General features: G+C 36.7%; 1 protein-coding gene across 1 annotated transcript in view; it reads left to right on the top strand.

Annotated features, from left to right (window-relative positions):
- The window catches only part of NUP62CL (nucleoporin 62 C-terminal like), a 50,491-nt gene extending 37,072 nt beyond the window's left edge, over positions 1–13,419 (top strand). Inside the window, exon 10 of the mRNA XM_029240213.1 lies at positions 13,328–13,419. Coding sequence (XP_029096046.1) covers positions 13,328–13,419 — 92 coding nt within the window. The remainder of the gene's footprint in view (positions 1–13,327) is intronic.

The raw sequence follows: 13,419 nt of genomic DNA, 5'->3' as shown, positions 1-13,419 counted from the left end.
GGCATGTTGTTATCTTTTTTTAAAAAATTGAGGTATATTTGACATATAGCATTATATTAGTTTCAGGTGCACAGCATGATTCAATATTTGTATACATTGCCAAACCATCACCACAATAAGTCTAGCCAACATCCATCACCTTACATAGATAGAAAAAAAAATTATTTTTCTTGCAGTGAGAACTTTTAAGATCTACTCTCTTAGCAACCTTCAAGTATGCAATACAGTATTATTAACTATAGTTACCATGCTGTATTTTTTAAGAAGCTTTGGTCCAGATAAGAAATGCTTTAAAAATTTTTTTATTAATTACTTTCAGCCCTCTCATATCTGAAGAGTATCTAATGCCGACATGCCAAAAGATGCCTTTGGATTCCAATCAAAGTGTCTTCTTCCTAGTTCATCTTCTAGAATAGAATCTGATTTACTGATTGAGCTGGTTTCTTTTACCTCTTCTTTTTCTGAAGTTCTTTGGGAAATCTTGGTGACATTGGTTGATCGATGAGGTCATCTCTTATGTTCTGGAGTATAATGTTCCACTTTAGATACTTGAGAGGCAAATGCTCTTGATCTGTCAGAGATGTGGTAACAACACAAAGACTCACTTTAAAGGTCTGTTAAGCTCAACAGAGACAGGTACTTACTTGCTTCTTCCCATTGCAGTTAACTGAAAGGTATTTTATTTCTTTCCATTGTTTAATGAGCTACCTGCTCATCTCTGCTCCTCTTTAAAGACAAAATAGATTTATTGTCACACCATTGTTCCTTAATTCTAAAGAATTTCTTGTAGGTTAGATTAGGATACTGAGATTAAAAATGATCAAGACTTCAGCTTCTGTTAGGAAAGAGTGCGTGATGGTTAACATTCTCAGAGCTCCTCTTCCCAAACTTCCTTTCTATATGTAAATCCAGATTTGAAATACACTCAATACATCTGCAAAATTAGATTTCTCACTAATCCTCCTTATGTACATTTTGTGCCCAAGTGAATTTCCTCAAGCTGGAGAGTCTCCCCAGATGAATTATATGTAACATGATTTAAATCACTCCCAAATAGCAGAATTTATATTGTTTGTGAGGTATACAGATTTTTCTCCAAAGCAATTTTCTTCCTGTTAGTGACTAAAAACTATAAATATACTGAAGCCTTGCTATAACGCAGTTTTGGGGCCCACGCTCTATGGCTACCTCATAGATAAAGTGGCCTGATAGTATTTCACCAATGAAATCTCCCCAGTTGGGATTCAGATAGGCCTGTCTTATTTTGAGCACTTCAGTGTTTGAAGGGACAACAAACAGTGTTATGATGTGGTGCCAGATAGTACTTTTTATTTAAAAATTTCCCAGCATTTGACAAACAGATGCACTGTAACAGAAAAAGCGCTCTTAGATGGGAGTCTGAAGATATGAGTCCTAGTGTCAATTTTCATTACTTTTGGCCTTTGGAAAGCCACTGAACCTTCTTGAGTTTTTAGTTATTCTCTTCATCCTAGGATATTGTGGGAATCAAATAAGGTAATATGCATAGACATTTTGAAAACTCAAGTGCCGTATAATGGAAAGTCTTATTTTAGATACAAGTCAAAACCAGAGAGTAGTGACTCTCAATACAAAGCACCTACTATGTGCCAAGGTGCTGTGTTAATCAGCGTAGGAGGTGTAAACATCAGTGGCATGCACCTCTGCCTCGAAAAGGTTCAAAGTGCATGTGCAGGGAGCAGTAAAGAAAGAGAAACCTATCTTTAGTTGGTTCCCTAGAAGAGCTAGAATTTGAAATGAGACTTGAACAGTAAGTAACATTTCAACAGGATGACTGCCTGAGAACGACTTCAAATGCAATAATTGTACTATCTTGTCCCCCTCCTGCCCGTGCCTCCAAGAACTCACGATACCTTCACCATCTTTTATTTTTATTCCTTTCCTTTAAATGTATTTTTTATTAATTTTGTGTGAAGGGTAGTGCTATATACAAGAAGAGTGTCTTGTCATCACCAACTTTTTTTTTTAAAACATCTTTATTGGAGTAAAATTGCTTTACAAAGTTGTGTTAGTTTCTGCTGTATAACAAAGTGAATCAGCTATATGTATACATATATCCCCATATCTTCTCCCTTTTGCATCTCCCTCCGACCCTTCCCAACCCACTCCTCTAGGTGGCCACAAAGCACCGAGCTGATCTCCCTGTGCTGTGCAGCTGCTTCCCACTAGCTACCTATTTTACATTTGGCAGCGTATATATGTCCATGCCACTCTCTCACTTTGTCCCAGCTTACCCTTCCCCCTCCCCGTGTCCTCAAGCCCATTCTCTACGTCTGGGTCTTTATTCCTGTCCTGCCCCTAGGTTCATCAGAACCATTTTGTTTTTAGATTCCATATATATGTGTTGGCATACGGTATTTGTTTTTCTCTTTCTGACTTAGTTCACTCTGTATGACAGACTCTAGGTCCATCCACCTCACTACAAATAACTCAATTTCATTTCTTTTTATGGCTGAGTAATATTCCATTGTATATATGTGCCACATCTTCTTTACCATTCATCTGTCGATGGACACTTAGGTTGCTTCCATGTCCTGGCTATTGTAAATGGTGCTGCAGTGAACGCTGTGGTACGTGACTCTTTTTGAATTATGGTTTTCTCAAGGTATATGCCCAGTAGTGGGATTGCTGGGTCGTATGTTAAGGAACCTCTATACCGTTCTCCGTAGTGGCTGTATCACTTTACATTCCCACCAACAGTGCAAGAGGGTTCCCTTTTCTCCACACCCTCTCCAGCATTTATTGTTTGTAGATTTTTTTGATGATGGCCATTCTGACTGGTGTGAGTGATACCTCATTGTGGTTTTTTTTTTTTTTTATCATTGTAGTTTTGATTTGCGTTTCTCTAATGATTACTAATGTTGAGCATCCTTTCATGTGTTTGTTAGCAATCTGTGTATCTTCTTTGGAGAAATGTCTGTTTAGATCTTCTGCCCATTTTGGCGTTGGGTTGTCTGTTTTTTTGATATTGAGCTGCATGAGCTGCTTGTATATTTTGGAGATTAATCCTTTGTCAGTGGCTTCATTTGCAACTATTTTCTCCCATTCTGAGGGTTGTCTTTTCGTCTTGTTTATGGTTTCCTTTGCTGTGCAAAAGCATTGAAGTTTCATTAGGTCCCATTTGTTTTTGTTTTTATTTACATTTCTCTAGGAGGTGGGTCAAAAAGGATCTTGCTGTGATTTATGTGATAGAGTGTTCTGTCTTAAGTTTTTCTCTAAGAGTTTCATAGTGCCTGGCCTTACATTTAGGTCTTTAATCCATTTTGAGTTTATTTTTGTGTATGGTGCTAGGGAGTGTTCTAAATTCATTCTTTTCCATGTAGCTGTCCAGTTTTCCCAGCACCACTTATTGAAGGGGCTGTCTTTTCTCCATTGTATATTCTTGCTTCCTTTATCAAAAATAAGGTGACCATAGGTGCGTGGGTTTATCTCTGGGCTTTCTATCCTGTCCCATTGATATATATTTCTGTTTCTGTGCCAGTACCATACTGTCTTGATGACTGTAGCTTTGTAGTATAGTCTGAAGTCCAGGAGTCTGATTCCCTCCAGCTCCATTTTTCTTTCTCAAGATTGCTTTGGCTATTATGGGTCTTCTGTGTTTCCATACAAATTGTAAACGTTTTTCTTCTAGTTCTGTGAAAAATGCCATTGGTAGTTTGATAGGGATTGCATTGAATCTGTAGATTGCTTTGGGTGGTATAGTCATTTTCACAATGCTGGTTTTTCCAATCCAAGAGCATGGTATATCTCTCCATCTGTTTGTATCATTTTTAATTTCTTTCATCAGTGTCTTATAGTTTTCTGCATCCAGGTCTTTTGTCTCCTTAGGTAAGTTTATTCCTAGGTATTTTATTCTTCTGGCTGCAATGGTAAATGGGAGTGTTTTCTTGATTTCACTTTCAGATTTTTCATCATTAGTATATAGGAATGCAAGAGATTTCAGTGCATTAATTTTGTATCCTGCTACTTTACCAAATTCATTCATTAGCTCTAGTAGTTTTCTGGTAGCAGCTTTAGGATTCTCTCTATATAGTATCATGTCATCTGCAAACAGTGACAGTTTTACTTCTTCTTTTCCAATTTGGATTCCTTTTATTTCTTTTTCTTCTCTGATTGTTGTGGCTAAAACTTCCAAAACTATATTGAATAAGAGTGGTGAGAGTGGGCAACCTTGTCTTGTTCCTGATCTTAGTGGAAATGCAGTTTTTCACCACTGAGAACAATGTGGGCTGTGGGTTTGTCATATATGGCCTTTATTATGTTGAGGTAAGTCCCCTCTATGCCTACTTTCTGGAGAGCTTTTATCATGAATGGGTGTTGAATTTTGTCAAAAGCTTTTTCTGCATCTATAGAGATTATCACATGGTTTTTACCCTTCAATTTGTTAATATGGTGTATCACATTGATTCACTTGCATATATTGAAGAATCCTTGCATTCCTGGGATAAATCCCACTTGATCATGGTGTATGATCCTTTCAATGTGCTGCTGGATTCTGTTTGCTAGTATTTTGTTGAGGATTTTTGCATCTGTGTTCATCAGTGATATTGGCCTGTAGTTTTCTTTCTTTGTGACATCTTTGTCTTGTTTTGGTATCAGGGTGATGGTGGCCTCGTCGAATGTGTTTGGGAGTGTTCCTTCCTCTGCTATATTTTGGAAGAGTTTGAGAAGGATAGGTGTTAGCTCTTCTCTAAATATTTGATAGAATTTGCCTGTTTAGCCATCTGATCCTGGGCTTTTGTTTGTTGGAATATTTTAAATCACGGTCTCAGTTTCAGTGCTTGTGATTGATCTTTTTATATTTTCTATTTCTTCCTGGTTCAGCCTCGGAAGGTTGTGCTTTTATAACAGTTTGTCCATTTCCTCCAGGTTGTCCATTTTATTGGCATAGAGTTGCTTGTAGTAATCTCTCATGGTCCTTTGTATTTCTGCAGTGTTAGCTGTTACTTCTCCTTTTTCATTTCTAATTCTACTGATTTGAGTCTTCTCCCTTTTCTCCTTGATGAGTCTGGCTAATGACTTATCAATTTTGTTTATCTTCTCAGAGAACCAGCTTTAGTTTTATTGATCTTTGCTATTGCTTCCTTCATTTCCTTTTCATTTATTTCTGATCTGATCTTTATGGTTTCTTTCCTTCTGCTAACTTTAGGGTTTTTTTCTTTCTTCTTTCTCTAATTGCTTTAGATGTAAGGTTAGGTTGTTTATTTGAGATGTTTCTTGTCTCTTGAGGTATGATTGTATTGCTATAAACTTCCTTCTTAGAACTGCTTTTGCTGCATCCCATCGGTTGTGTGTCATCATGTTTTCATTGTCATTTGTTTCTAGGTATTTTTTGATTTCCTCTTTGATTTCTTCAGTGATCTCTTGGCTATTTAGTAGCTTATTGTTTAGCCTCCATGGATTTGTATTTTTTACATTTTTTTCCTGTCATTGATATGTAGTCTCATAGCATTGTGGTCAGAATGATACTTGATACGATTCCAATTTTCTTAAATTTTCTAAGGCTTGATTTGTGACCCAATATATGTTCTATCCTGGAGAATGTTCCATGAGCACTTTAGAAGAAAGTATATTCTGTTGTTTTAGGATGGCATGTGCTATAAATATCAGTTAAGTCCACCCTGTTTAATGTATCATTTAAAGTTTGTGTTTCCTTATTTATTTTCATTTTGGTTGATCTGTCCATTGGTGAAAGTGGAGTGTTAAAGTCCCCTACTATGATTGTGTTACTGTCGATTTCCCCTTTTAAGGCTCTTAGCATTTGCCTTATATGTTGAGGTGCTCCTATGCTGGGTGCATAAATATTTACAATTGTTCTATCTTCTTCTTGGATCGATCCTTTGATCATTATGTAGTGTCCTTCTTTATCTCTTGTAATAGTCTTTATTTTAAAGTCTATTTTGTCTGATATGAGAATTGCTACCCCAGCTTTCTTTTGATTTCCATTTGCATGGAATATCTGTTTCCATTCCCTCACTTTCAGTCTGTATGTGTCCCTAAGTCTGAAGTGGGTCTCTTGTAGACAGCATATATATGGGTTTTGTTATATCCATTCAGCCAGTCTGTGTCTTCTGGTTGGAGCATTTAATCCATTTACTTTTAAGGTAATTATCGATATGTATGTTCCTATTACCACTTCCCACTTGTTTTGGGTTTGTTACTGTAGGTCTTTTCCTTCTCTTGTGTTTCCTGCCTAGAGGAGTTCCTTTAGCATTTGTTGTAAAGCTGGTTTGGTGGTGCTGAATTCTCTTAGCTTTTGCTTGTCTGTAAAGGTTTTAATTTCTCCGTTGAATCTGAATGAGATCCTTGCTGTGTAGAGTAATCTTGCTTGTGGGTTTTTCCCTTTCTTCACTTTAAATATATCCTGCCACTCCCTTCTGGCTTGCAGAGTTTCTGCTTAGCTGTTAACCTTATGGGGATTCCGTTGTATGTTATTTGTTGCTTTTCCCTTCCTGCTTTTAATATTTTTTCTTTGTATTTAATTTTTGATGGTTTGAATAATATGTGTCTTGGAGTGTTTCTCCTTGGATTTATCCTGTATGGGACTCTCTGCACTTCCTGGACTTGACTGACTATTTCCTTTCCCATATTAAGGAAGTTTTCAACTATAATCTCTTCAAATACTTTCTCAGACCCTTTCTGTTTCTCTTCTTCTTCTGGGACCCCTATAATTAGAATGGTGGTGCATTTAATGTTGTCCCAGAGGTCTCAGAGAGTGCCCTCAATTCTTTTTCATTCTTTTTTCTTTATTCTGCTCTGCGGTAGTCATTTCCATTCTTTTTCTTCCTGGTCACATATCTGTTCTTCTGCCTCAGTTATTCTGCTATTGATTCCTTCTAGAGAATTTTTAATTTCATTTATTGTGTTGTTCATCCTTGTTTGTTTGGTCTTTAGTTATTCTAGGTCCTTGTTAAATGTTTCTTGTATTTTCTCCATTCTTTTTACAAGATTTTGGATCATCTTTACTGTCATTACTCTGAATTCTTTTTCAGGTAGACTGCCTATTTCCTCTTCATTTGTTTGGTCTGGTGGGTTTTTACCTTGCTCCCTCATCTGCTGCATATTTCTCTGTCTTCTCATTTTGCTTACCTTTCTGTGTTTGGGGTCTCCTTTTCTCAGGGTGCAGGTTAGTATTTCCTGTTGCTTTTGGTGTCTGCCCCCAGTGGGTAAGGTTGGTTCAGTGGGTTGTGTAGGCTTCCTGGTAGAGGGGACTGGTGCCTGTGTTCTGGTGGATGACGCTGGATCTTGTCTTTCTGGTGGGCAGGGATGCGTCCAGTGGTGTGTTTTAGGGTATCTGTGAACTTAGTATGATTTTAGGCAGCCTCTCTGTTAATGGGTGGGGCTGTGTTCCTCCTTTGCTAGTTGTTTGGCATGGGGCATCAAGCACTGGAGCTTGCTGGCTGTTGGGTGGAGCTGGGTCTTTCATAGGCTCAGGCCTGACACCAGGCCAGAGCACCAAGACCCTGTCAGCCACATGGCCAGGTACGTGGGAATTTTCTTGCCTTTTGGGAAGTCTGCGGTCTTCTGCCAATGTTCAGTAGGTGTTGTGTAGGCGTTGTTCCACATGTAGATGTATGTTTGATGTATTTGTGGGGAGGAAGGTGATCTCCACGTCTTACTCTTCCACCATCTTGAAGGTCTCCCCCAACACCACCTTAATGTATCAGTGGTGAGATCAGGATGAGAATTCTCATGGCAGAGTGGAGAGCTTCGTATGTTTCTAGAAACACTGTTCTTCCCATCAGATCACAGTTAACAGTAAGAATTCAAGTATATTTATTCTGAGTGTTACTTTAGTTTCAATAACCTGGGAATCTTCTTAAAAGTACCTATGATAAGTGGGAGGACAGTGTTTTCTCTCTCTCTCTCTCTCTCTCTCTCTTTTTCCCCTTCCTTCCCTCTGTTCCTTTCTTCCTCCCTCCCTTCCCCTCTCTCCCCCTTCCTACCTCCTTCTTCCACTTTTTGAATGAGAAATAAACCTTAATTAGGTTAAACTTCTGAGATTTCAGGGTTGCTTTTTTTTGGGGGGGGGTACATGGGCCTCTCACTGCTGTGGCCTCTCCCATTGCGGAGCACAGGCTCCAGATGCGCAGGCTCAGCGGCCATGGCTCACGGGCCCAGCCACTCCACGGCATGTGGGATCCTCCCGGACCCGGGCACGAACCCGTGTCCCCTGCATCAGCAGGTGGACTCTCAACCACTGCGCCACCAGGGAAGCCCCAGGGTTGCTTTTAAACAGCAGCCTAACCTAATACTGAAGTATATTCTACAGTATCTAAAACCTTAAAATCTGTCTTTGGCTTAGCAGGCATGCGACAATGAGGAAACCCATATTGGAAGCTGAAACGATGGCCAACCATATTAAGCAGTGAGAATAAATGTTAAAACTCTTGCCTCACATAAATTGGGGGTCATATTATGTGCCTACTCAGCAGGCACTTCTAGAAGAAATTGGGAATCAAAACCTTATTTGTGTGGGTTAGTTTTTTATACTAATTGAAATTTTTATTGAGGTAATTGTGGATTCACATTTAGTGTAAGGAATAATACAGGTCCTGAAGAAATAATATAGAGTTCCTATTTATAATTTACCTAGTTCTCCCCAGTGATAGCATCTTACAAAACTGTAGTACTGTATTGCAACTGAGGTATTAACATTGATAAAATTTGTCTTGTTCAGATTTCTACAGTTTTACTTGTGTGTGTGTGTGTGTGTGTGTGTGTGTGTGTGTGTGTGTTTAGTCATATACAATTTTATCACATGTGTAGGTTTGTATATCCACAACCATTGTAAAAATACAGAATAGTTCCATTACTACAAGAATTCCTCATATTCCCCTTTTATTGCCACACCCACCTCCCTCCCACCATATCCCCCCTACTCCCTGCCTCCTAATTCTCGGCAACCACTAATCTATTCTCCCTTTCTAAAATTTTGTCATTTCAAAATACTATATAAGATGACATCATATAGCATGTAACCTTTAGGGGTTGGCTTTTTTTCACTCAGCATAATTCTCCAGAGATTCATCTAAATTGCTATGTGTATCAGTGGTTTGATCCTTTTTGTTGCTGAGTAGTTTTCCATGGTTTAGATGTACTACAGTCTGTTTACACATTTACCTGTTGTAGTACATCTTAGATGTTTCCAGCTTTTGGCTACTTATGATTAAAGCTTCTATGAATGTTTATGTACAGAGTCTTGTGTGAACATAAGTTTTCATTTCTCTTGGATAGATGCCCAAGAGTGCAATTGCTAGGTCATAGGGTAGTTGCGTCTTTAGTTTTATTTTTAAAAACGGTTACACTGTTTTCCAGAGAGACTGTACCATTTTACATACCCACCAGCAATGTATGAGTAATCTAATTTGTCTGCATCCTCAACATTTGGTATTTTCACTTTTTTTTTTCATTTTAACCATTCTGCTAGATGTGTAGTGAGATCACTGAAGTTTTAATTTGCATTTTCCTAATGGCTAATGATGTGGAACATCTTTTCATGTGCTTATTTGTCATGAGTATATCCTCTTTGATGAAATGTCAGTTCTTGCCTTTTGTCCATTTTCTAATTAGATTTTTTTTTACTGTTGTTTTGAGAGTTCATTATATATTCTAGATACTAGTCCTTTGCTAGCTATGTGGTTTGCATATATTTTCTCCTACTCTGTACCTTGTCTCTTCTTAACAGAGTTGTTCACAGGACAAAAGTTTTAAAAATTAAGTCCAGTTTATCAATTTTTCCTTTTATGGATCATGCTTTTGGTGTGAAGTCTAAGAACTTTTTGTGTAGCCCTATATACCCCCAATTTTCTCCTCTGTTTTTTCCTACAAGTTTTATTGTTTTATATTTTATATTTAAGGCTGTGATCCATTTTGAGTTAATTTTTGTATAAGATGTGAGGTTTAGATGAACGTTTTTTTTTCTCTATGGATATCAAATTGTTTTCTGGGATCTCTATTCCGTAGATCTATATTTCTTTCGCTCCACCAATACCACACTTTCTTAATGAATGTAGCTGTATAGTAAGCCTTAATATCTTGGAGAGTAATTTCTCCCACTTTATTTTTCTCCATCAAGGTTGTTTTAGCTATTTTAATTCCTTTGCATCTCCATGAAAATTTGCTGGGATTTGATAGGAATTACATTAAATTTATAGATCAATTTGGGGGAAAATTGACATCTTTACTGTGTTGATTCTTCTCATCCATGAACATAGTATGTCTCAATATTTATTTAGGTCTTCTTTGAGTTCTTTCATCAGCATTTTGTAATTTTCAGCACCCACATCATGTATATGTTTTGGTTTTGTCAGACTTATACCTAAGTATTTCATTTTATTTGTAGTGATTGTAAATGATATTGCGTTTTAAATTCTGGTTTCCACATGTTCATTTTTAGTACATAAAAACACAATTTTATATGTTGATCTTGTATGCCTGCTGAACTCACTTCTAGGAGTTTGGTATTTTGGGGTTTTGCTTTGTTTTTGATTCCTTGGGATTTTCTACATAAGTAGTTAAATCATCTGCAAAAAGGGACAATTTTGTTTTTTCCTTCCCCATCTGTATGCTATTTATGTCTTTTTCTCACATTACACTGGTTAGAACTTCAGGACCATGTTGAATAACAGTGGTGAGAACAAACGTCTTTGCCTTGCTTCTGAGTTTAGTCTTTCACTGGAAGTATGATTTTAGGTATAGGTTTTTTTGTAGATGCTTTTTATCAAATTGAGGTAATTCCACTCTTTTCCTGACTTTTTTTATCATTAATTTTTATTATTAATGAGTACTGGATTTTGTCAAATGCTTTTTCTACATCAATTGATATAATCATATGACTTTTCTTCTTTAACTTGTTGATATGGTGGATTAATTGACACATTTTTAAACATTGATTCAACCTTACATTTATGGAATAAATTCTACTTGGTCCTGGTTTCTAGTTCCTTTTATATGTTATTGGATTTGGTTTGCTAGAATTTTCTTGAGGATTTTTAAGTGTTTGAGAGATTTTTTTAATTGTTATTTTATATTGGAGTATACTTTATTTACAATGTTGTGGTAGTTTCAGGTGTACAGCAAAGTGATTTAGTTATACATATACATATATCTATTCTTTTTCAGATTCTTTCCCATATAGGTTATTACAGAGGTTTGAGTTGATTTTTGTTCATAGTTAGAGGTAGGGGGTCAACTTCAGTTACATGTAGATATGCAGTTGTCCCTGTATTATTGGCTGAAAAAGACTATGCTTCCTCCCATTGTATTGTCTTGGCACCTTTGTTAAAAATGAATTGACCATAAATATAAGGTTTTATTTGTGGACTTCATTTCTGTTCCATTGATCTCTATGGCTATCCTATGCTAATACCATGCTGTCTCGATTACTGTAGCTTTGTAGTATGTTTTAAAATTGGGTGGTGTAATTCCTGCAATTTATTATTCTTTTTCAGATTGCTTTGGCTATTCTGGGTCCTTTGTCTTCCTATGTAAATTTTAAAGCTTGTCTATATCTACAAAAGTAGCCTTCTGGAATTTTCATAGGCATTGCATTGAATTTGTAGATCAATTTGTGGAGAATTGACATCTTAACAGTATTGAGTCTTTCAATCCATGAACATGGAATATCTCTTCATTTTTTTAGATCTTCTTTAGTTTCTCTTAGCAATGATTTATAGTTTCCAGTGTACAAGTCTTATAGTTCATTTGCTAAGTTTATTCCTGAGTGTTTTAATTCTTTTTTATGCTACTGTGAATAGAGTTGTTTTATTAATTTCACTTTCATATTGTTCAGTACAATTGCTTTTTTAATAATGTCAAATGTATATGGCATAGTTCCCATCAAATTTTGACTATTACTAGCATTTTACTTCTAGTATGATGTATAATTTAATAGGCCTGCAGGGACAATCACTGACGCATATCATGAGACCAGAACTCTGGGCAGTTAAGTGCCTAGGTGCAGTTTCTGCCCTTAAGGAATGAAACTCCTGAAAAATGTAAAGTATGTTAATACAGAGATAGTCTTGAGAATTCAATTTGAAGCCATGACAAAATATTTATGGTAAGCCTCTCTTAATAATGCTGACTTGTGTTTTTCAACATTTCATTGATTTTTAAAAATGCTTATAAAAGTACTCTTTTGCATTTAATATGTATCAATCAGCAAATTAAGTAGTTTGTGCTTATGTTGACACTTTTGGACTCAAGTTAATGGTTTGTTGTAGTGCTCATTTGTGTTTCTGTCACACTGAAAAATGTTATTCAGGGGTAAAAAATTGGTCCCTGCAGTTAGTTATTACAACAGAAAGGAGTTGTGTTTTCCCAGACTGTTCTCCTAGCCTTTCAGCAGACAACCATCATTTAAATCACTTGTTCTTAAAAGGTGTGATCTTACGGAATGCCTATATGTCATAAGATAGAATGAGGTATTATACTTCAAAAACTGCAAAACATTGGTTCTTTTCCAATTGGCTGAAGAAAATTAAAGTATATTGTTCCACATTTTTTAGTTTTTCTCTTGTAAAGTTTTCCGTAAATTTTTGGCACCAGTTATTGCTTATCAACCAGTGAGCATTAATGAATACTAAAACAAATGACCAAATTTATTTGTGCACATTAACAGAAAAACTCAGATTATCACACTTACTTCAACAGCTTATTTTTACTGCAGAAAGTTACTGTTCTATATGGTGAAACTAATGGTATTTTGTGTTGTTCTGCCCCTGAGCAAATTAAGGACCACCAAGTTAAATAAATCATTAGAAAGGAACTGAAATGTGAAAATATTCAGTGTACTAATTTGCTTATAGGCAGCAAAGACCTACCAAAATCCACACATTCAATTTCATGACCATCCTGTATGACACCTTTAGGCTGTAATGAGTAAAAAGCAGTTAACACTTCTCTTCAACAAAATACAAATGTCAGGTAGACTGTTACTTCCCTGAAAGCTAGGGAGAGCCAATCAAGAACAGTCTTGTGCAATAGTTTCCAACCAGACAGAGGCATGTTTTTCTCTTCCTCTGTATTTTCTAATACTTAAAGCTATTAAAATTGACATGTATGGGACTCCCCTGGCTATCCAGTGGTTAAGACTCCACACTTTCACTGCAGGGGGCACAGGTTCAATCCCTGGTCGGGGAACTAAGATCCTGCAAGGCGCATAGCATGGAAAAAAAAATTGACATGTAAAGTTTTGTCAATCATAGGTTGAAGGGAGAATGTAAGTTATGTTCCTGGGATATTTTGTCCTCTGAGTAATGATGTGTGCCTTTTCCCCTTATAGGCATGCTGCAAAGGAATGTAGAAGAGATAGAAGTTTTCGAGCATCGTCATTACAGGGAGCAGGAATGCAATGTCAGGATTGCTTTTGATTGA

The sequence above is a fragment of the Monodon monoceros genome, unplaced genomic scaffold, assembly GCF_005190385.1.
Source record: "Monodon monoceros isolate NGI ecotype Baffin Bay Population unplaced genomic scaffold, NGI_Narwhal_1 Super_Scaffold_22, whole genome shotgun sequence".
In the NCBI taxonomy this organism is placed as follows: domain Eukaryota; kingdom Metazoa; phylum Chordata; class Mammalia; order Artiodactyla; family Monodontidae; genus Monodon; species Monodon monoceros.
This window is presented reverse-complemented; position numbering and strand designations above follow the sequence as displayed.